General features: G+C 41.4%; 1 protein-coding gene across 2 annotated transcripts in view; it reads left to right on the forward strand.

Moving 5' to 3' along the window:
• Positions 1-21,101, forward strand: part of GPR176 (G protein-coupled receptor 176) — a 113,564-nt gene that overhangs the window by 79,272 nt on the left and 13,191 nt on the right. Inside the window, exon 4 of one of the 2 annotated variants that reach the window (XM_068966510.1) lies at positions 5,872-5,896. The exons of the other annotated variant lie outside the window; for it this stretch is intronic. Coding sequence (XP_068822611.1) covers positions 5,872-5,896 — 25 coding nt within the window. The remainder of the gene's footprint in view (positions 1-5,871; positions 5,897-21,101) is intronic. 2 annotated transcript variants of the gene reach the window in all.

Genomic DNA, 21,101 nt, shown 5'->3' on the forward strand with positions numbered 1-21,101 from the left:
ACTCATTGGAAAAGCCCCTGATGCTGGGAAAGATTGAGGGCAGGAGGAGAAGGGGACGACAGAGGATGAGATAGTTGGATGGCATCATCTGAAGGAGAAAACAGAACAGGCTCTATCTTGAAAGCAGGACTCCATCTTGGGCCAGACTGTGGACTTTGAGCTATATGTCCAGTATCGATGGAAACTACATACCAACTGGAAAACGAGCCCCCGGAAGGAAGATCCCCTCCATTGCCTAAAAGAATACCCTGCTGGGAGCCAGCGTGGGGAACTCCGCCGTGGCAAAGGTCATGAGGAAGGAGGCTCGGCATTACGCAAAGGTGAGATCGAGTCTCAGTAGACCCCCTGTTCCCGAGCATCTACCCCCAAATCAGAGTGCCTACTTTACTGTTTTATGCTCTCACCTATACCTCTGACTTTATGGGGGGCTGACTCCCCACCACCTCTTTTGGAGAAGGAGTTAACTTACAGCTCCAAGTTAATAAAAATTCCTGGGCGTGACAAGAGTGTTTCAACTTACAAACTCCTCTGAGGTTCTCTAGCCTGCCTGAGCAGGTTCGTCCAGCCGCATGTGATTGTTTACAGCCTCCCAACCGTGAGAGGCACGAGATGCTTTAAACTTTCTATATACAGATTCTTTTGAGAAGTTACAAAATTATTAGTATAGTATTAGTGGGTTGATTAAAAATTGTATTGGTGAAGGGTTTTTCATTTGTTGAGCCAATATTTGCTGCTAAATCTCCATATTCCCTGCCCTTATAATGAATATAACTAGCATATAGGAAAAATAAGTATTAACCTTTAAGATTAATCATGTTAAACCTTAGGCTAAGTAAATTCCTTTCTTGATTGTAACCCACTACACCCTCACCCTATAGGAATGCAACTTTATTTGGAGGGTGGCGTCTACTTTAAGAAAAAAATCACCTCTGGAAAAAATAAGTTTTCTGGTTGACTGACCATTATCAGAAAGGGCCATAAAATGTCAGGAGGCCCCATGGCCAGAAGATGATGTAAAACCCCTAAGACCTTTGTATAATTTTATATGAAGCACCTGATTTTGACAAGGGTCAGGTCTGCTGACCCCACGTGACTCTGAATTCATCCCTATGTATAACAAAAAATATATAAGCAAACCTAAAAATAAAGAAAATGGATCAGTTTCTAGAAAGACTGATTCCCTCGTGTCGTTTCATTTTTGTTCTCCGTTTCTCTGGCTGAATTCCCATCTGGAGCATGGGTGCTTGCCAAGCCTGCTAATTTTGCCCTGGCTTTTAAGATCCACGTGAGAGGGAGCCCAAGGAGGGACACCCTCCACTATTCAAGTGGGCATTGATGGCCTACGTAGGTGGTGCAAGCTTCTTGTCTCGAAGCTTTATTGGTATCCCACGTAAACCAAGTTATTCAGCCTCTTTTTCCTCCACTAATTTTCCTACTACACTATTCCTTTCTAATCTCTCTTTGTATTTCTAATTAAATAGCTTTTTCCTAGGACGCTGATTCCGTCTCCCCTTCAAATTACCCTGGATCCACCAGGGCTGGACCCTGGCAATACCCTAATTATCTGTGTAACCAAATAGAATCATACATTCTATTATGCTTATTGGGGTATGACCACAGGCCTATTGATAATTGTCCACTGTTAACTACCTAGGCTTAAGGCATATGAATCACGGGTTAACTTTGATTGTATCTTTCTTTTCCTTTGTTCAGACTAGTTTCGGGGAATTTAGGGAGGTGGTTTGGGCACGTCCACTTAAGATATATAAAGTTTCCACAAAAACTGGTTGGGGTCCTAGGCTAAGAGGAGACTCTGCCTTGGGCCCGCCAGTGTAATAAACTGCACTCCACTATCTGCATTGTCCGTCTGAGTGAGTTTGTTTCCCGGAACGTGTGCCTGCAACACACCGACTAAATGGACATGAGTTTGAGTAAACTCCGGGAGTTGGTGAAGGACAGGGAAGCCTGGTGTGCTGCAGTCCATGGGGTCGCAAAGTCAGACATGGCTGAGGGACTGAACTGAACTGAACTGGATAAATCTCCAGGAGTGGGATTGTTGGGTCACATGATAGTTCTATTTTTAGTTTTTTTGAAGCAACCTTCTATTGTTCTCCATTGTGACTATATCAATTTACATTCCCACCAACAGTGTAAGAGGGTTCCCTTTTCTCTACACCCTCTCTAGCATTTATTGTTTGTAGATTTTTTGAAGATGGACATTCTGGCTAGTGTGAAGTAGTACCTCACTGTAGTTTTCATTTGTATTTAATGCCTAGGTTATTCTAATGATGGACTAAACTAAGGATAATAAGAATAATGATTTAGAAGTATAATTTTTTTTGTTTATAATTTCCCTTATACATATATACAAGTGAGGCCATTTTGTGCTGGTTTGTGCTACTTCCAGGGCACCAACCCTCTTCAGATTCAAATGGCACATTTCACACATGTTCTTCAAAGTCTGAATGCCCTGTGACATCAGGGTATCAGTCACACTGATTTCCTTTTCCATTTCAACCATCAGGTTCTGATTCTACATTGTCTTCTTGTGTCTTCTTCATTTAAATTGCATCTTCTCTATTCTTTCTGCTAAGCTGAGATTATCTCCTTCTCCCAAACTCCCAGAAATTTGTCTCTTTTTATATCCCTGTGTTCAAAGCACTGGCTAAAGTTTCTTATAAAGTCTCTGAATTTCTCTTTCTTGTACAAAGGGGGTTGGGAAAGGGCTATGGGACTAGAGTCTCCTGATACACAGTGGTTCAAGATTCTATATTACATGGTGAGTTAGGAGTACCACATTTCATTCAGATGATGACAGTGCAGATTTACACATAGCAAAGAAAGAGATAACATGGAGAGCTTAAAATGTTGTGGAGGCATTGTAATCTGTGGGGAACTGATGGCTGTGATTATCACCCTTTCAGCACAGAATGACAGACATGTATACATTGTCATGGGCTTCCCAGGTGGTTCAGTGGATTAAGGGTCCACCTGTAGTTCAGGAGACCGAGGAGACACAGGCAGATGCCTGCCTGATTGATCTGGCAATCAGGAAGATCCCCTGGAGAAGGGCATGGCAACCCACTCCAGTATTCTTGAGAATCCCATGGACAGAGGAGCCTGGCAGGCCCAGTCCATAGGGTCGCAAAGGGTCAGACACAACTAAAGTGGCTGAGTATGCACACATGCATACATTGTCATAATTAGCCTAGGCAATTAGGATAACTCCACAGATATTTGTTTTAATTGGCTTTAGTAGGAAATGAAATGACAGTCTTCTTATATAAAAATAATTCCACAATGACTGTCTAGGTATCATGTTCAGTTCAGTTCAGTTCAGTCGCTCAGTCGTGTCTGACTCTTTGCGACCCCATGAACCGCAGCACGCCAGCCCTCCTTGTCCATCACCAACTCCCAGAGTCCACCCAAACCCATGTCCATTGAGCCACTGATGCCATCCAACCATCTCATCCTCTGTCGTCCCCTCTCCTCCTGCCCTCAATCTTTCCCAGCATCAGGGGCTTTTCCAATGAGTCAATTCTTTCCATCAGGGGGCCAAAGTATTGGAGTTTCAGCTTCAACATCAGTCCTTCAAATGAACACCCAGGACTGATCTCCTTTAGGCTGGACTGGTTGGATCTCCTTGCAGTCCAAGGGACTCTCAAGAGTCTTCTCCAGCACCACAGTTTAAAAGCATCAATTCTTCAGCGCTCAACCCTCTTCACAGTCCAACTCACATCGATACATCACCACTGGAAAAACCATAGCCTTGACTAGACGGTATATCATTGTTTAAATTAATTTTTAAATTACTTTTGTCAACTTAATTGTATACTTCTGTTATTGTATACTTTTTTATGTATACAATTTTTTGTATACATAAATCATTATGTATATACTTTTTTTGTGTGTGTGTATACAAAAAATTATACACACACACAAAAAAAATTGTGTACTTTTGTCAACTTAAAATATGCTGTTGTTATTCAGTTGCTCAGTTATGTCTGACTCTGCAACCCCATGAACTGGAGCACATCAGGTTTCCCTGTCCTTCACCTGTCTTTCACTTAAAAAATAGTCACAACTTGAAAGTTAAGAATTATATTTTATTCAGTGGGAATTTTTAGGACTTCAAGCCCTGGAGACAGCATGTCAAGTAACCCTGAGAGAACTGCTGTAAGGAGGTGAGGGGAGGAGCCAGGTAATAAAGAAGTTTTGCAATAAGGGCAGGTAGTCTGAACATCAAAAGATTATTGTTAATTAAAGAGAACCAGATATCTCAAGCTAATGAATTTAGTGCTTTTTTATGTATAGGAGGATGCAATAGTCTGGGCTCACTGAAATCATTCCTTGCATATGCGTCTCAGCTATCCTAAATCAGCATTCTGTGTTTTTTCACATCCTGAGCTCCCCTGGGGCTTACAATAGGGAGTAGCTGCAGTCCTGATGGCTGTTAGATAGCAGTTTTTGACCCCTTCCTAAGTGCCCTTGAGTGTATGCTCAGCCACTTCAGTAGTGTCTGACTCTTTGTAACCCTCTGGACTGTAGCCCTCCAGGCTTCTCTGTCCCTGGGATTCTTCAGACAAGAATATTGGAGTGGGTTGCCTGCCCTGCTCCAGGGGATCTTCCTGACTGGGATTGAAGCAGCCTCTGCCTGTATTTCCTGCACTGTAGGCAGATTCTTTACCCACTGAGCCACCTGGGAAGCCCATTGAGTGCCCTTTGGCTCAGGAACTCACATTGGAGTGCTGGAATCCTGGATGACTATGTCATTCTTGTTTATTAATACGGCAAGAAATATTCCAATTTTCACTTTTCAAAAAGAAAATCTGTATTTGTCTCTAGGATCAAGTATTTATTACATCCTTATTATTGTTATTAGTAATTTTATTAATAAAATCTGAAAAATAATTATATATCTGTATTTATGATTATTTATTATATATAAAAAGCACTTTATACATTATTTAAAGCAGCATAATTTAAACCAGAGTTTATTCATCTGAAATCTATGGAGGTCATGAACTGTCCACTGTTCTCCACTGTACTGGAGTCTGATAGTTTGGACTATATGAGTTACTGCAGGTAAAAATATCCTCTCCAAGAGCTGGTTCTGCTGTAGGAGTTTAGGTGGAATCTACCAGATTCAGCAGTGTAGCCCATTTAAGTGATTGTTTGATATCACATGTGGACTGCCTCAGGTGATGCATTAAGTGCAAGAGCTTGACAATAAGGATTTTTTTGGGGGGGGGCTTATTCATCTTTTTTCTTATTTATTTAATTTATAGTTTTATTTATTGATTATTTATCCTGTACTTGATAATATTCTGGCTATTTGGGGTTAGGATAATTGCATCCTTTCTCAAACCTAAAGCAGAACAAAGGTAAAAATTTGTCCCAAATTGTGGATAATAGGGAGGTACTCAAATATCTCTGAGTACCCAAAGTGTGAAAAACTCCTTTCTCTTTGTCTTTCAGCTTCTGTGCACTTTTTGTAAAAAGAAATGCCTTTGAAGTGTCTGTCCAAGTAAAAGAAATGAGCATTGAAGACAGTGGCAGAGACTGTGGGATGGTCTCCAGTAGCTTTTCCTGCTCTTTCCATCATAATAGAAACCCTGATTTTTAGGTGGGCACATGGCTGCTTAGGGGCTTCCCAGGTTGCTCAGTGGGTAAAGAATTCGCCTGTAATACAGGAGAAGTAGGTTCAATCCTGGGGTCGGGAAGATCTCTTGGAGGAGGGACTGGCAACCCACTCCAGTATTCTTGCCTCGAGAATCCCATGGACAGAGGAGTCTGGCGGGTTATAGCCCATCGGGTCACAAAGAGTCAGACATGACTGAAGCCAGTGAGCGTGGACACATGGCTGCTTAGATAAAGACAGGCTCCATGGCAACCAGTGTGGTCCTGTAACCAATGCAAAACATCACATGATAGATTCCTGGAATTTTTCTTAAGAACAGTTGACACATGCTGCCCTTCTCCCAGCTCATCCCTTCTCTCACCCTGCTGCCTGAAATACTGCTGTGTTTCATGAGCTTTAGTTGTCCCCTTGTACTATGAGGATGGGGGTTCCCTATTTGGGATGATGGAATGGTGAGCTGGAAAGATGTTGAGAATTTTGTTGAGCAGAGCCACTGTAAGCAGCCCTGAACAGTCGCCAGATTCTTAGATGAGACAAACACTTTTTTTTTCGCCTTGCTTAAGCTACTATTTCATGTTTAGCCAAATCTGATCTCAAGTGATAACAATGATACGACCCTTAAGGGAAGGAGATTTCATAGCCTTTCCAGGAAGTTTATTAAAGGGCTTAATCATCCTTAAGGACAAAATATTCCTTTTTTATTTTTAAAAAAGTTTCTCTGATGCAATCAATTCCTGTTTTCTCTTGTTCAAATCTCTAAAAAAGCAGAATGATTGATTGACTTCTTTCTTGTAATAAATCTTTGTGGAATGTAAGATTTTTGTTTTTACCTTAATTGTATAGCTTTTTGCCCATCAGTGGATTTAGAACTCTTAAGCAGTTATTCTTTAATTTTATGAAAAATATTCATAACCAGACTTTTTCACTAAGAGAACTAGCTATGCTAGGCTTGTGGTTCTAATTATGCCTGTGATTTATTATTAGTGGGTTGCAACAAACTTGCTCTTCTGAAATGAGTAAGCTGTTTGCTGAACTATGAAAGAAGAAAACAGAGAGACAGAGGAGGTACTGTAACACTGGGGGGAAGTATTAGAAAATGGGTTTTTGGTGTGTGCATGTGAGTGGGTGAGTCAGAGAAAAAGAGAGAGAATGTCTTCAAAGCAAAACATTGTATGTCTATTTGCTGCCCTGTTCTGTGGCTTCCTGGGGAGCAGGAGGCTCACCCCACTGGGGGAGCAAGGCCAAATTCCTCTGGTGCATGAAATGGGGGACCCTGTGTGAGATGCTAGACATGCTTCTGTACCAGCTGTCTTTATATTCTGTCTGATTCAGGAGACCACATTCCCTGTAATAGTCACTAAAAGCAATGTCTAAGGGAAATGTAATGAAATGCATATTAAGGCTTCTCTCTTTTCTGTGCCCCAAACCTTCAGGCACTCACTGAAACTTTTTTTAATCTTTTTCAATAACAGCCTTATTGAGATAAACTTCACTTAACTGGATAGTTCACCTTTTTAGAGTGTACAAGTCAATGGGTTTTTAGCATATTCACAGAGTTGTACGACCAGCACCACAATCAGTTTTCGAACATTTTCTTCACTCCAAAAGTGAACCCATTAGCAGTCAGTCCCCATTTCCTCCTTACCCCCCAGCCCTGAGCGTGCCTGTGTGCTAAGTTGCTTCAGTCGTGTCTGACTCTGTGACTCTATGGACTGTAGCCCGCCAGGCTCCTCTGTCCATGGGATTCTCCAGGCAAGAATACAGGAGTGGGCTCCCATGCCCTCCTCCAGGCCCTCTAGCCCTAGGCAACTGCTAATCTACTCTCTGTCCCTAAGAACTTGCCTATTCTGGTGTATCATACAAATGGACTCAAATAATATGTCATATTTTGTGAGTGGCTTTTTCACTTAGTATATGTTTTTGAGTTCATGCATGTTATAGCATGTATCAGAACCTCATTCCTATTTATGACTGAATAATACTCCTATGTGGATATAATATATTATCTTTATCAGTTGATTAATATTTGGGTTGTTTTAACTTTTTGGCTATTATGAATGGTGCTGCTATGAATACTTGTTTACAAGTTCTTCTGTGGACCTGTGTTTTCATTTCTCTTGGCTTAGGATTAGAGTTGTTTGATATAGTGGGCAGCAGAGTGGTTCCTGCTCAAAGAGAAGAGAGGGGGACTTCTCTCTGGGCCAACTTTGTTCGAGGGAGATGTTTAAACTCTCTGTAAAGCCAGATGGCCAAGTTTTCAGGTGAGGTAGGAACAGTGCTGATAAATTCAAAGTAATAAGTGAATACATACAACAGGGAAAGTAGTCTAACAAATTCCACTATATAGGTTTGGCTTAAGTAGCTTTTCTTATTTTAATTTTTGACCAGAGGCTATCAAGCGGTTATATTCTCAAGTCCTCTGAGTGTGTCCTAAGCTCACCCTGACGCCCCAGAGTGAGTTACCTTTCCCTGCAGGCACCTGCAACCTCACTCTACAGGGCTTTGATAGATTCTGCCCCAGAGTATTGGTAATGCTGTAAACTTCTTGTTTTCTATATCTACACCTCACCTGGAACTTTGGCATTGTTTCTCATCTCATGGCTTCCATATTCAAGCCAAGGTTTTTCAAAGATCCATCCCACCAGAGTTAAGATCATTTCCAGAACACATCTTTGGTCCTTGTTCTCAGTATCCAGGGTTGCATTCAGGTGTTGTTTCATCCTACAAAGGCAATGTGATGTGGTGGTTTTATCCTAGACTTTGCAAGCTGACTGCTTGGGATTGAATTCCAGCTCCCCTACTTCCTATTTCTATAAACTTGAACCATGACTTAACTGCTAGTGCCTTAGTTTCTTCATCTGTGAAAATGAAAGTGAAGGTCGCTCAGATGTGTCCGAATCTTTGTGACCCCATGGACTGTAGCCTGCCAGGCTCCTCTGTCCATGGGATTTTCCAGGCCAGAATACTGGAGTGGGTAGCCTTTCCCTTCTCCAGGGGATCTTCCCAACCCAGGGATCGAACCTAGGTCTCCTGCACTGCAGGCGGATTCTTTACCCTCTGAGCCACCAAGCAAGCCCAAGAATACTGGAGTGGGTTAAATAGAACCAATCTCAAAGGGTACTTGTAAAGTGCACATGACCTTTGTAAAGCCTTAGGCAGTAAGTGCTCGCTGAAGTTGGTGAGCAGTCGTTCTTTCCAACATTTGCACTTCTGCCTCCATTCTAGTTACTCCAGCCTGAAGCAACAGGCCCGCAGGCAATGTGGGAGGAGGGCATTTTTGTCTGTACTTGTCCAGGCTGAAGAGCCTCAGCCCTCAGGTTCACATCAGCGTGAAAGCAGTGGTTTATATGCCCATAGGACATGTTGATGTCTCCTCAAACTCCTTATTGATTCTTCTGATTCTCTATAACAAGGACAGGCATTTCCATTTTATTGGAGCTGAGGAAAATCACACTTTTGTGATTACTTGTCCTGTTTCCCAAGTTGATTACAAGAAACCATGTCTGGCACCTTTGATCACTGCTGTTGTCTCAGCCAGTGCTAAGTCTGTGACTCCCTTGAGGTCCCTGTGGACTGCCCTTTTAGCTGGCAGGGGCCAACTCCATACTGATGCTCACCCCCAGTGAACCAGGAAGGGAGCCTGAGCAGCATCATACTGGCCTCAAGCAAAAGTGGGAAACACCAGGCTTATCAACCTCTCCATTCAATGTCTCTCCCTCAGGGTCAGCAAGATGTGGGCCCATCAGCCAGGAGCTGTGGGGCACCTTCGCCCCTTTCTTCCCCACGTAGGCTCCTACCTGTCCTAGGTAAGGAAGTTCCCCCGGGCTGCTGTCACTGCTGGAAAGTGAGCAAAACATCATCTTTCCAGGTGGTAAGGGCCAACAAACAACTTGAGAAATATCTGTATTTCAACAATGGACTTTTGGAAATAAAAAAATTAACCTCTAAAGCTGACATTTTCAGCATCATACTAAAGCTGGCTAGAAATAAAAGTTGTGTGTGTGTATTTAAACATATTTCACTTTTTTTTTTTAGTTTAGAAACAAATTGTTACACCCATGTATTATGTATGTATGCTTGCTAAGTCACTTCAGTTGTGTCCAACTCTTTGTAATCCTATGGACTGCAGCCTGCCAGGCTCCTTTTTTCATGCGATTCTCCAGGCAAAAATATTGGAGTGGGTTGCCATCCCCTTCTCCAGGGGGTCTTCCCAACCCAGGGATCAAACTTGTGTCTCTTGCATCTCCTGCATTGGCAGGCAGTTTCTTTACCAGTTTTTTTTTATTATGTCATCCCCGCATACCACTTTGCTTGAAGTAATCACTGTTGACAGCCTGAGATGTATCTTTCTATATATTTCTGTATCTTCCTATAGGGACATGCCACAGTTTATCCTAATGATGGGCATTCAGATTGTTTTCAAATTTGGGGATCATGGTTAACAATCCTTCAGCAAATATATCTGAATAAAATATAGCTGAAAGAATCAATAAATATTGATTGTTTTGTTTGTACAGTAGTTTCACAAAAGTAGGACTGCTGAAGATACATGCACTTAGTAGATACTGTTAGGTTACTTTCCATCACTATAGCAATCTACTTGTCCGCCAAAAACATATAAAGATGTTCATATCCCCATACTCTTTTATACTTGCTCTTATAAATTTTTATTTTTGCTAATTAATGGTAAGAAATGTTTTCTCCTTTTTATTTGAATTCTCACGTTTGCTATTCCCTGGGGGTACACTGTTTCAGTAAATCAAGGTTCTTTCTTGGAGATGACCTTTCTGGCACATTTGCAGCTGCTTTTAGACCTCCATTGGCTTCAGTTTCTCCAAAAAGAGCTTTGAAGAAGCAGCTTTTACGAGAATGATGGATTTTGATCATAGATGCTGATGTGTTCTGTATGATTTAAAAACCATTGACAAGATGAATTTTGTGTAAATGCCATTTGGAAAGGTTATAGGAACAAAAAGGAAACAGGTCATGTGTGTGCACTGATGTTATGGGTGTTCTGGCTTTGCCCCAGGTCTGCAGTGGTCATGCCTTGCTCTACCCTGCTCTCTGCAGATCCTGGAGGAGCCCCTTGCACTATGGGAGGACCTTCCAGTGGCTAGCATGTTGGGCTTAGAGAGAGGAGAACATGAAGAGGTAAGGACTCCCAGAGCCCATCAGCTTCTGAGCCTTTTTCCCACATTCCCTGCTAAAACTAGGTCCATCTTCCTGTGTGGTCCCCCTTTCTGGAAATATTTTTTAGCTCTCAAGCATCCCTGGGTCCTGTCTTTATTTCAGCTGTAGATACTTTTCAGAAGTGTACGCCCTCTCAATGTCCTTTGCTGAATAGTAAATTTTTCAAGGTTTTTGATCATCTTTACTATCACTATTCTGAATTCTTTTTCAATTAGTTTGCCTATTTCCTCTTCATTTATTTGGACTTCTGTGTTTCCAATTTGTTCCTTCATTTGTATAGTATTTCTCTGCCTTTTCATTATTTTTTTTAGCTTATTGTGTTTGAGGTCTCCTTTTCCCAGGCTTCAAGGTTGAATTCTTTCTTCCTTTTGGTTTCTGCCCTCCTAAGGTTGGTCCAGTGGTTTGTGTAAACTTCATATAGGGTGAGATTTGTGCTGAGTTTTTGTTTGTGTGTTTCTCCTCTGATGGGCAAGGCTGAGTGAGGTGGTAATCCTGTCTGCTAATGACTGGGTTTGTATTTTTGTTTTGTTTGTTGTTTAGATGAGGCGTCCTGCACTCATCTAAGGGTGGTTACTGGTGGTTTGGTGATGCTGGGTCTTATAGTCAAGTGATTTCCTTTGTGTGAGTTCTCAATATTTGATACTCCCTAGGGTTAGTTCGAGGTGCCAGGACTGCCTGAAAACACTGATTGGCTGGAAGGAAAGCCTTTATGATGGCAACTGAGCTAGCTTCCTGGTCTGCCCACCAAGTCCATCTGGAATGACGCTCCCGGTGGCTCAGTCATGGGCTTTTCTGCCTCTAGATCAGTCTTCAAGCTCAGAGGATGCTTACTGGAGTCCGAGATCCTCAGCTGATCATAAAATGATATAACTCAGGCACAGCCAGATGAAAGGGAAGCTGAGGGCAAGGCCTGGGGAATGGAAGCAGGATTTCCATGACTTCTTCAGGCACACCCGTCCCCCCCGCCCCACCTCCCAGTAAAATTTTGTAGAAGTGATTTTCCATTTCTGCTTCTAGCTGGCACCCCCAATTACCTAATTTCTCATCCTACTCTGACTTTCTCAGAATGAATGTTTTTTGCATTGGAGTTATACTACAATTCTGGGGACTGGCTTGTTGCGGATTGTAGCTTTCCTCTGGTGCACACGATTTCTTTCTGTTTTCCTCTCCTGACACTCTGTCTTCCTCATCTGGCATGCAGTGGAGTAGGCACCCAAGTGTAATGCATGCTAACATTCTTGTGGGTGCTAACCCCCACAGAAGAAGTGTATATGATCTGGGAGACAGAGCATGATGTAGGAGGGCCTGCTTGACTCAAGTAGATCTGTTACTGAGCTTACGGTGGATTAGAGCAGTGTTCAATCCCAAACTGGCTGGATGGGTTTCCAGAAATGTTACAGTGATCCATTCTGAAAAGTATATGCCCTACAAAGATGTCTTATCCGCAAAGCCTAGGGCACTGCTCTTAGGGACTACCCCTTCTGAGTCTTTATATAACTTCTCAGCCATTGATTAGCAAAGATCAATGAGAAGTGATTGCCGGGGTCCAGCCCCGGTGGATCCAGGGAATTCGAAGGGTGGACGGCGTTGGCATGGAAAGACTTGTTTATTGATTGATATAAGATTAGATTAAGAAACTATAGTGTAGTAGTGGAGGAAGAGGGCTGAATAGCTTGGTTTACGCGGAAGACCAATAAAATTCCAGACAAGGAATTTGCACCATCTACGTTGGGCCACCGGCGCCCGCTTGAATATCTAAGGGTGCCTCGCCTTAAGCTCCCTTTCACGCGGGTCTTAACAGCCAGGGCAAGTAAGTAGACCTGGCGAGCCTCCGCGCCCCAGGTGGAGATTCAGCCTGAAATTAAAGTAAAGAGCAGAGAGAGGGAAAGGGAGAGAAGAAGATAGAGAGAGACACGGGGGGAGCCAGATTCCCAAGAAACCAGGCCGAGAGACTAGTTCGTGAAACTGGTTCGAGAAACTGGTCTGAGAAGCTGGTCCGAGAAGCTGGTCCCATCCTTTATTGTTCAGAAGGCCTTTTATACTTTTGATAAAACACGGAGATCAATGGGTAACACAAAATTATGTAGCGTTCGCAACCCAGACTCTTTCTGTATATAATTTTGTATACAAAAGGTCTCAGGTGATTTACATTATCTTCTGGCCAAGAGGCTTGTTAACACTTTTTGGCTGTCTTCCTTAGTGAATGTTAATTTTGTTTCTCCTGAAGTGTTTTTCTTTAATCTGCATCTCCTTAAAGCATTAAAGTTACATCTCTATAGAACAAAGGTGCAGTGGGTTATAACAAAGAAGGTACTTAACTCAAAGATCTAATGTTGCTAATACAAGGTCTACTACTTGTTTTTCTATATACCAACTATATCTAAAAATAAAAGGATATGAAAATTTAGCAGCAAGCATTGACTCAACAAATGAAACTTTTAATCAGTCCTATTCTAAAGATTTTGACTCCTCGGAAGCTCCTACATTCCTAGGATGTTTTAAGCTTCCTGTGCCTCCTGCGGTCAGGAGGCCTCAAACAATCACATGCGCAGCTGTACGAGTCCTGCAGGCAGGCTAGAAAGCCATCAGAGCAGTTTTTGGATTGAAACACTCTTTCAAATGCAGAAGACTAAAGCCCTGAATTGACTTTTTCCAGAAAATGTCAGAAGAGTGGAAAAGCAGAGCACAAAAACCGGCAGATTTTTGTTGGGGTACATGCTTAGGAATTTCCAGAGGGGTCCCTGAAGTCTGAGCACGTCTTGCGTATGTCAGCTTCCTTCCTCATGACCTTGTCACGGGCGGGATTCCTCACACTGGCTCCCGGCAAGTGATGGTACCTGCCACAGGCAAAAATTTTGGAGGAAGTTTCTGTACACATTGCTGGTGGAAATGAGAAATCAAAGTCACAGAAAAAAAACACCAGAAAATAGCATATATGTTCAATATTTATTGTGATATTATTTATAATGGCCAAGACCTATAAACCAAGTGAATGCCCATTTGGAGCACAAAGGGTAAATAATAAATTGTGATATAGTCATATATGCCTGTAAATATAGTATATATATTTACTTATGATTATATAGTGAGAAAATCATGCTGGTATCCATAAAGGACAGCATGTACAAGTGATATACCATTTACTTAAAACTATGTTTATACACATAAAGAGAGATATTAAGAGATGATGACCAGAATATTAATCATGTTTATAAGATGGTGGGATTCCAGGTAATTTTTCTTTCTTCTTATACTTTTCTGAACCATTTGAATTTATAACAGTGACCATGTACTAGTTTAAAAAAAAACACTCAGAAATAAACTGAAGCTGTTTTCATTGTGAAACAGCTGAGGGGTAGAGGAAGGAATGGAGAAGGCAATGGCAACCCACTCCAGTACTTTTGCCTGGAAAATCCCATGGACGGAGGAGCCTAGTAGGCTGCAGTCCATGGGGTCGCTAAGAGTCTGGCATGACTGAGCGACTTCACTTTCACATTTCACTTTCATTCATTGGAGAAGGAAATGGCAACCCACTCCAGTATTCTTGCCTGGAGAATCTCAGGGACAGAGGAGCCTAGTGGGCTGCTGTCTGTGGGGTCGCACAGAGTCGGACAGGACTGAAGCGACTTAGCAGCAGCAGCAGAGGAGGGAAATGCCAAACTTGTGATGCGTGGCCAGACTCTTCTGGTTTTTCCCAAGGCACATGATTCAAGAGATTAAGACAAGAGTGATGATGTCTTTTATGACCTAACCTTGGGAGTCTCACTATTATTTTGCTGTGTCCCATTATTTACCTATTCAGTTGTAGGAGAAGCCTACAGAGGGCTGTGAAAACCAGGAGGTGGGGATCACTGGCCATCTTGGAAGCTGATTACCATAGGGAGTCTGAAGGTGTTGCTTTTTCCAGAAGTCTTAACAGTTAGCAAAAATAGCTTTTCTCTGCATAAGACTTACACAGTCTTGTGTGGAAGCAAAGAAGTGTAGATGACTTTTCCAGGTTCCTTCCATTCATGTGAGTATATAAAGTCAGTTTAGTGTTGTGGATTACCTTCTTATTCCTGCTAAAGAATTATAGAGCTTCTAATTGGAAAACTGACAATTTAAAAATGTAGAAATTTCCCTGGCAGTCCAGTGGTCAAGACTCTGTGCTCCCAGTGCAGGCAGCACGGGTTTGATCCCTGGTAGAGGAACTAAGATCTTGCATGCTACGTGGTGAGGTAAAAAAAATTAAATAAACAAATGTAGCATGTCACTATTTCCCTGGACATTGTATATATGCTCGCTTTTATTTCCTTACTTGGGGTAATATTAAATTTTGTTGGCTAATACTTACTAGCCAATGTTCTGCCTTCATCCATGGTGTTTGCATGCTTAAACCTTTATAAGAAAAATGTTAGGAGCAAGACTAATGGAAACTGGGGATTATTGAAAGTGAACAGATTTTATATTTTATCTTATTTACTTCAATCACATTGAATCGGTGACACTGACTGCGCTCTGAAAGCCAGTAATTTACTAACCCAGAAAGTGGAAAATCAATGTCTCACAAGATAAAAAATTCTTCCCCCTGCCTTTTGTTTTAGAGTGGGAAAATAAGAGGTCACATCTCTTCATTGATTTTAGTGCTTTAAACAAGGTAATAGTATTTCATGCTGATTTTATTTTGAACCAGCAGGAAAATTACATGGTAAATAACTCAGTATTATTCAAATCAACTAATATGAGAGGAAAAAACAGGAATTGGAAGCTAGCTGATTATTCATGAAATGCTAAAATATTAGAATTCTCCTTCTCTGTTTATCTGTACCACTGTGATTACCATAATCATGAATCCTGGATTCTTAGAACATGATACAGAGAAAAGAATCCTTTTGGCAGTTTTCAGCAATGAGACTAATAAAGATTCAGGAAGAGAAGGCCTGCTGCTGCTGCTGCTAAGTCGCTTCAGTCGTGTCCAACTCTGTGCGACCCGAGACTGCAGCCCACCAGGCTCCCCCGTCCCTGGGATTCTCTAGGCAAGAACACTGGAGTGGGTTACCATTTCCTTCTCCAATGAATGAAAGTGAAATGTGAAAGTGAAGTCGCTCAGTCGTGTCCGACTCTTCGCGACCCCATGGACTGCAGCCCACCAGGCTCCTGCATCCATGGGATTTTCCAGGCAAGATACTGGAGTGGGGTGCCATCGCCTTCTCTGAAGAGAAGGCCTAGGTTCCTTTAAATAGTTACTGGGAAATGCACATATAAAAACAGGACTTGGCATGGAGATAAATAGAATTGAAATCATTCTCCTTATTATTTTGCTCTCAGATTTTGTCCTCTTCTCTTTCTCCATCTTCTGATATTACTTGAAGGAGACAAAAGAGGAAAAGAGACAAAGAGAAATGTTAAGAATATGCTTTTGGAAAGGTTTTATTCCTGCATATTCATTAGAAGTATTTCCAAAATCATATTACACCTGCACTGCACCTAAATACATCTTGTTGGTTCAGTTCTTGTCTCACAAGGAGTCGTATCCAAGTTCAGAGTCCAGATTGAGGCTGTCTCAACTATTAAGTTCCTCCTTTGTTACCCACATGGCACTTCCCCGCTTCCTACAGAGCTCTTGATTCCTAGTATTTTATCTGACCATTTATCCCATTTTCTCATGTTGGTTGGCCTTGATGGGCTGTGTGCTGTAACTCATCTTTTCATTGTCTCTTGTGTGTGTTCTATTCTCCACCTTGCTCTGACTTTCAGATCCACCACTTCCTTCCAGAACCTTCCCTACCTTGACCATGTTTCTCTGGCCCTGGACTGGATCTGGCTGCCTCCACCTTCTGTACCATCTACTGCTCTGGCTCTCCCAGTCCCAGCTCCTCACTCTACAAACACCCCTCTGCTGCTGGCCTCCTCCTTTCCTGAAGGAACTGGAGAAAGCGGTGAAGGAGAGTCTACTCTAGAGCAAAAGGAACCTCCTCAGCAATGAGGAAGTGGTCTGAAATCTGTTATGAGAATTTTAGAATGTCATTTCTTGCTCCTCATCTTCCAGGCTTTCCCCTTCTCCTGCCTCTCCTTCCAAACTTAGCTAAAGAAAAAAGGATGGAATTTTCAACTCTGCATTAGTGTCATAGATTGTGCCAGTTCATGAGGAGTAAGAGACTCATTTCCAGAATCTCACTCCTGTACTTCTTATCAGTCATGCTGGGTCCCCATGGACTAAAGCAGGATTTGGCTCACTTCCCTTTCTTAGCACTCTAATTATCTTACGCTTGTGTTCTTTGGAAATATTTCCAACATAATTTTCCCTTTGAGACCGCACAATTGTAGTCCTGGAAGAGAGGGAGTAGGAGAATAGAATGCATGAGTATTCTGTGTACGTTTGCTAGACTAATTACCGTATTGCGTGATGTATCCTTGAATGCGTCTCCCTCAAACTGCTCTGACACTGTGTGCTTGGGGAGATAGTAAGCATTCAGCTTGTTGATTAAAGGCAGTTGCCATCAATAGATGTACCTATAAAACTGAGTACACAGAAAAAAATTCTGATAGAGACATATAGAACTTCAAGCTTTTATTCATTCATTTATCTGGGTATTTATCTAGGTATAAAACCATTGTTGGTGCTCATGAGGGTTAATAAAATTTCCAGATAAAGTTCCTCTCAGGCTTCATAATCTTGCATTGTTTTATTGGAGAAATAATCCCTCTAGGCTAATGTTTCCTAAGACCCACTTGACTTCTCATTCCAGGACATCTGAGTCTAGGTGAGTGATCACAACATCATGGTTATCCGAGTCATGAAGATCCTTTTTGTATAGTTCTTCTGTGTATTCTTACCACCTCTTCTTACTATCTTCTGCTTCTTTTAGGTCCATACCATTTTTGTCCTTTATTGTGCCCATCTTTGCATGAAATGTTCCCTTGGTATCTCTAATTTCCTTGAAGAGATCTCTGGTCTCTCTCATTCTATTGTTTTCCTCTATTTCTTTGCATTGATCACTGAGGAAGAATTTCTTATCTCTTCTTGCTATTCTTTGGAACTCTGCATTCAAATGGGTATATCTTTCCTTTTTTTCTTTGCCTTTTGCTTCTCTTCTTTTCTCAACTATTTCTAAGGCCTCATCAGGACCATTTTGCCTTTTTGCATTTCCTTTTCTTGGGGATGGTCTTGATCCCTGCCTCCTATACAATGTCACGAACCTCTGTCCATAGTTCTTCAGGCACTCTGTCTATCAGGTCTAATCCCTTGAATCTATTTCTTACTTCCACTGTATAATCATGAGGGATTTGATTTAGGTCATACCTCAATGGTCTAGTGGTTTTCCCTACTTTCTTCAATTTAAGTCTGAATTTGGCAATAAGGATCTGAGCCACAGTCAGGTCCCGGTCTTGTTTTTGCTGACTGTATGGAGTTTCTAGGAAGCATCACTACAAACAAAGCTAGTGGAGGTGATGGAATTCCAATTGAGCTATTTCAAATCCTGAAAGATGATGTTGTGAAAGTGCTGCACTCAATATGCCAGCAAATCTGGAACACTCAGCAGTGGCCACAGGACTGGAAAAGGTCAGTTTTCATTCCAATCCCAAAGAAAGGCAATGCCAAAGAATATTCAAACTATTGCACAATTGCACTCATCTCACATGCTAGCAAAGTAATGCTCAAAATTCTCCAAGCCAGGCTTCAACCATACATGAACCATGAACCTCCAGATATTCAAGCTGGATTTAGAAAAGGCAGAGGAACCAGAGATCAAATTGCCAACATCCCCTGGGTCATAGAAAAAGCAAGAGAGTTCCAGAAAAACATCTAATTCTAATGGACATCTAATGGACATGAGTTTGTATAAACTCTGGGAGTTGGTGATGTACAGGGAAGCCTGGCATGCTGCAGTCCATGGGGTTGCAAAGAGTCAGACATGACTGAGGGACTGAACAGAACTGAACTGAAGAGCCTTTTCATTCAAAGCAATTATTTAAAATTCACCATGAATTCTAATAAACTAATTTCATAGCTTCTTCCTGCTAATCCAATTTATGCTTAATTTGAACCTTCTGTATCATTTTAGAGCAACTTCTGAAATCAAATTAATGATAATTAAAGTAACAGTTTTCTCATGCTAATAATAATCAGTTTAAAGAGTTGGGCAGATACCAGAGAGTTTAATCACAAGTTATAGCAAATTGACACTTCATTAGTGAGGGAGAGGCTCAAACTTTTAGACTCAGAAGAAGAGCAAATTGTATTGAAAACCACCAGTTACAGAGCTCTGGCTACAAGCTTGTTTCTTCCACGTTCTTGCTGCAGCCATAATTCTTAAAAATACCATTAGCTACTTATCACCTTGCCAGTACTGGAAAATTTACCCATGTAGGTTAAATGGAGATATATTTTAAAAATCAGAATAAATTAGAATCCTTTTCGTGAACTATTTAAGCTTTCCTTTGGAAGTGTGAACATTGTAACTCAATTTTAATGTTTGTGTTTCCAGGTTCACAGAGCTTAACAGTGTCTTTTTTTTTTTTTTTAACTTTCCAGGTACCATTTGCCTTCTTTATTCTGAGGAATTGTTTATTCCTATCTTGTCTTACCGTCACTCTCTCTCACTCTTTCTAATGAAAAGGAGGTCCCTTTGAGGGTTTTGGTTGGACAGCAGGTTAAAGGGTTGAGAGAAAAACATGGATTTGCCCTTTAGATATCTAGGCTAATTTCATTCTATCATGATGCTGCAACTTTGAATAGTAATTCTGGGAGCAGCCAGGGGTCTTAAAGGGTTATATGATGTTGAGAAGTTTGCATCCCTCCCCTCACCACATGCTACATTCTTTTAAAACTAACTCATTGCAAAAATCAGTTTCATAATGAAACTACATCTGAATCATACCTAAATAAAATGTAGCAATGCCCTTAGATATTCAGAGACACCTTTACTTTCTAATAAAGTGGTAAGAAACTGAATACAGTTGACCCTTGAACAACATGGGTTTCAACTGCATGGGTCCACTTAAATGTGGATATTTTTCAGTGGTAATTACTAGAGTGCTACATAATCTGCAGTTGGTTGAATCCACGGATGTGGAGGAACTGTGGGTATGGAGGGCTGACTATAAGTGACGTGCAGATCAACCTCTGCCTTATTCAACAGCCAACTGTAGTTTTTTTTTTTCCCAAATAATTTTGAATAAAATTTTTCCAAAATTTAAATTCTGATAAAATTCTTAATTGCTCAACCTGTGTGTCTAAATGCACATGAGTAGTGTCCACTTAATTGGGAAGATGGTAGGTAATTATTGTTTTTAAAAGTTTTTAAACAAATAATGAAGTATAGTTATAATCATTGTTTTATTACTTGTACCATCATTATTGGCCAGATAGCATTTAAAAAACTTTCCCCATAATGATACAAATACTCTCTTGATGGTTTTCCACTGTTTACATAGTTGAATTGAAAGCATGATGAGGAAGTCATCATTACGTTGAGATTTTTCATTTTTCTTTATGAAACCATGTCAAGATCATTGATTCTGTTTTCAGTTTCGTTGACCCTTTATGATTTTTAATTTACTGTGGGGCTTTCTTAAGATATATCATGTCTGTGTGCTCCTGCAAGATTTCTGTAGGCTGTTTGAAATGTCTTATAATAGACTTGATGGATTCTAGGAGCAAGACTGCATCTGGAGAAGAGATGTCCTCGATCTGAGACCTGTCATTTGTGATTCAAATGGAGGCTGGACAGCCTAGGAGGGAGCAGGTCTTGCAGTGGCCCCTGCCCGCCCTGCCAGGGAGACAGGGGCTTAGTGAAGTCACTGAATCCAGAAGACAGTAAAGAGGAGAGACAGGCAGTGTGTGTCCCGCACACCTGAGAACAAAGCTCTAAAGTTGACACAAATACCCAAACACATAGTCCCAGGAAGTATTGTGAACCCACGAGATGTCTGCTGTGATTTTGCCAGCACCATCCAAGGATTTTTTTTCTTTGGTGGACCCTAGTGTTCCATTTGAAATCTGCAGGCCAGTCAGTCCTATCTTGTCTCCCATATCTGATTGCTTATTAGTCCCTCCAGGGTGCTGTGCTCTTCTATTGTCTCTCTATACTGCTCCAGGTTTCTTTCCTCTGGCCCAGCCTCTCTTTCTCTCTCTGTCAGACCTTTCTTGGGAACCGCTGTGCAACTAAGAGTAACAGTGACGCATCTCCTTACATAGCACGTTATTAGGCATAAGAAGCTGTTCTAAGTGCTGTACATATGTTACTTGTATGGGCTCATTTAATCCTTGTAATGGCTCTGAGTCATA

This window comes from Capricornis sumatraensis, chromosome 2 (assembly GCF_032405125.1).
Source record: "Capricornis sumatraensis isolate serow.1 chromosome 2, serow.2, whole genome shotgun sequence".
In the NCBI taxonomy this organism is placed as follows: Eukaryota; Metazoa; Chordata; class Mammalia; order Artiodactyla; family Bovidae; genus Capricornis; species Capricornis sumatraensis.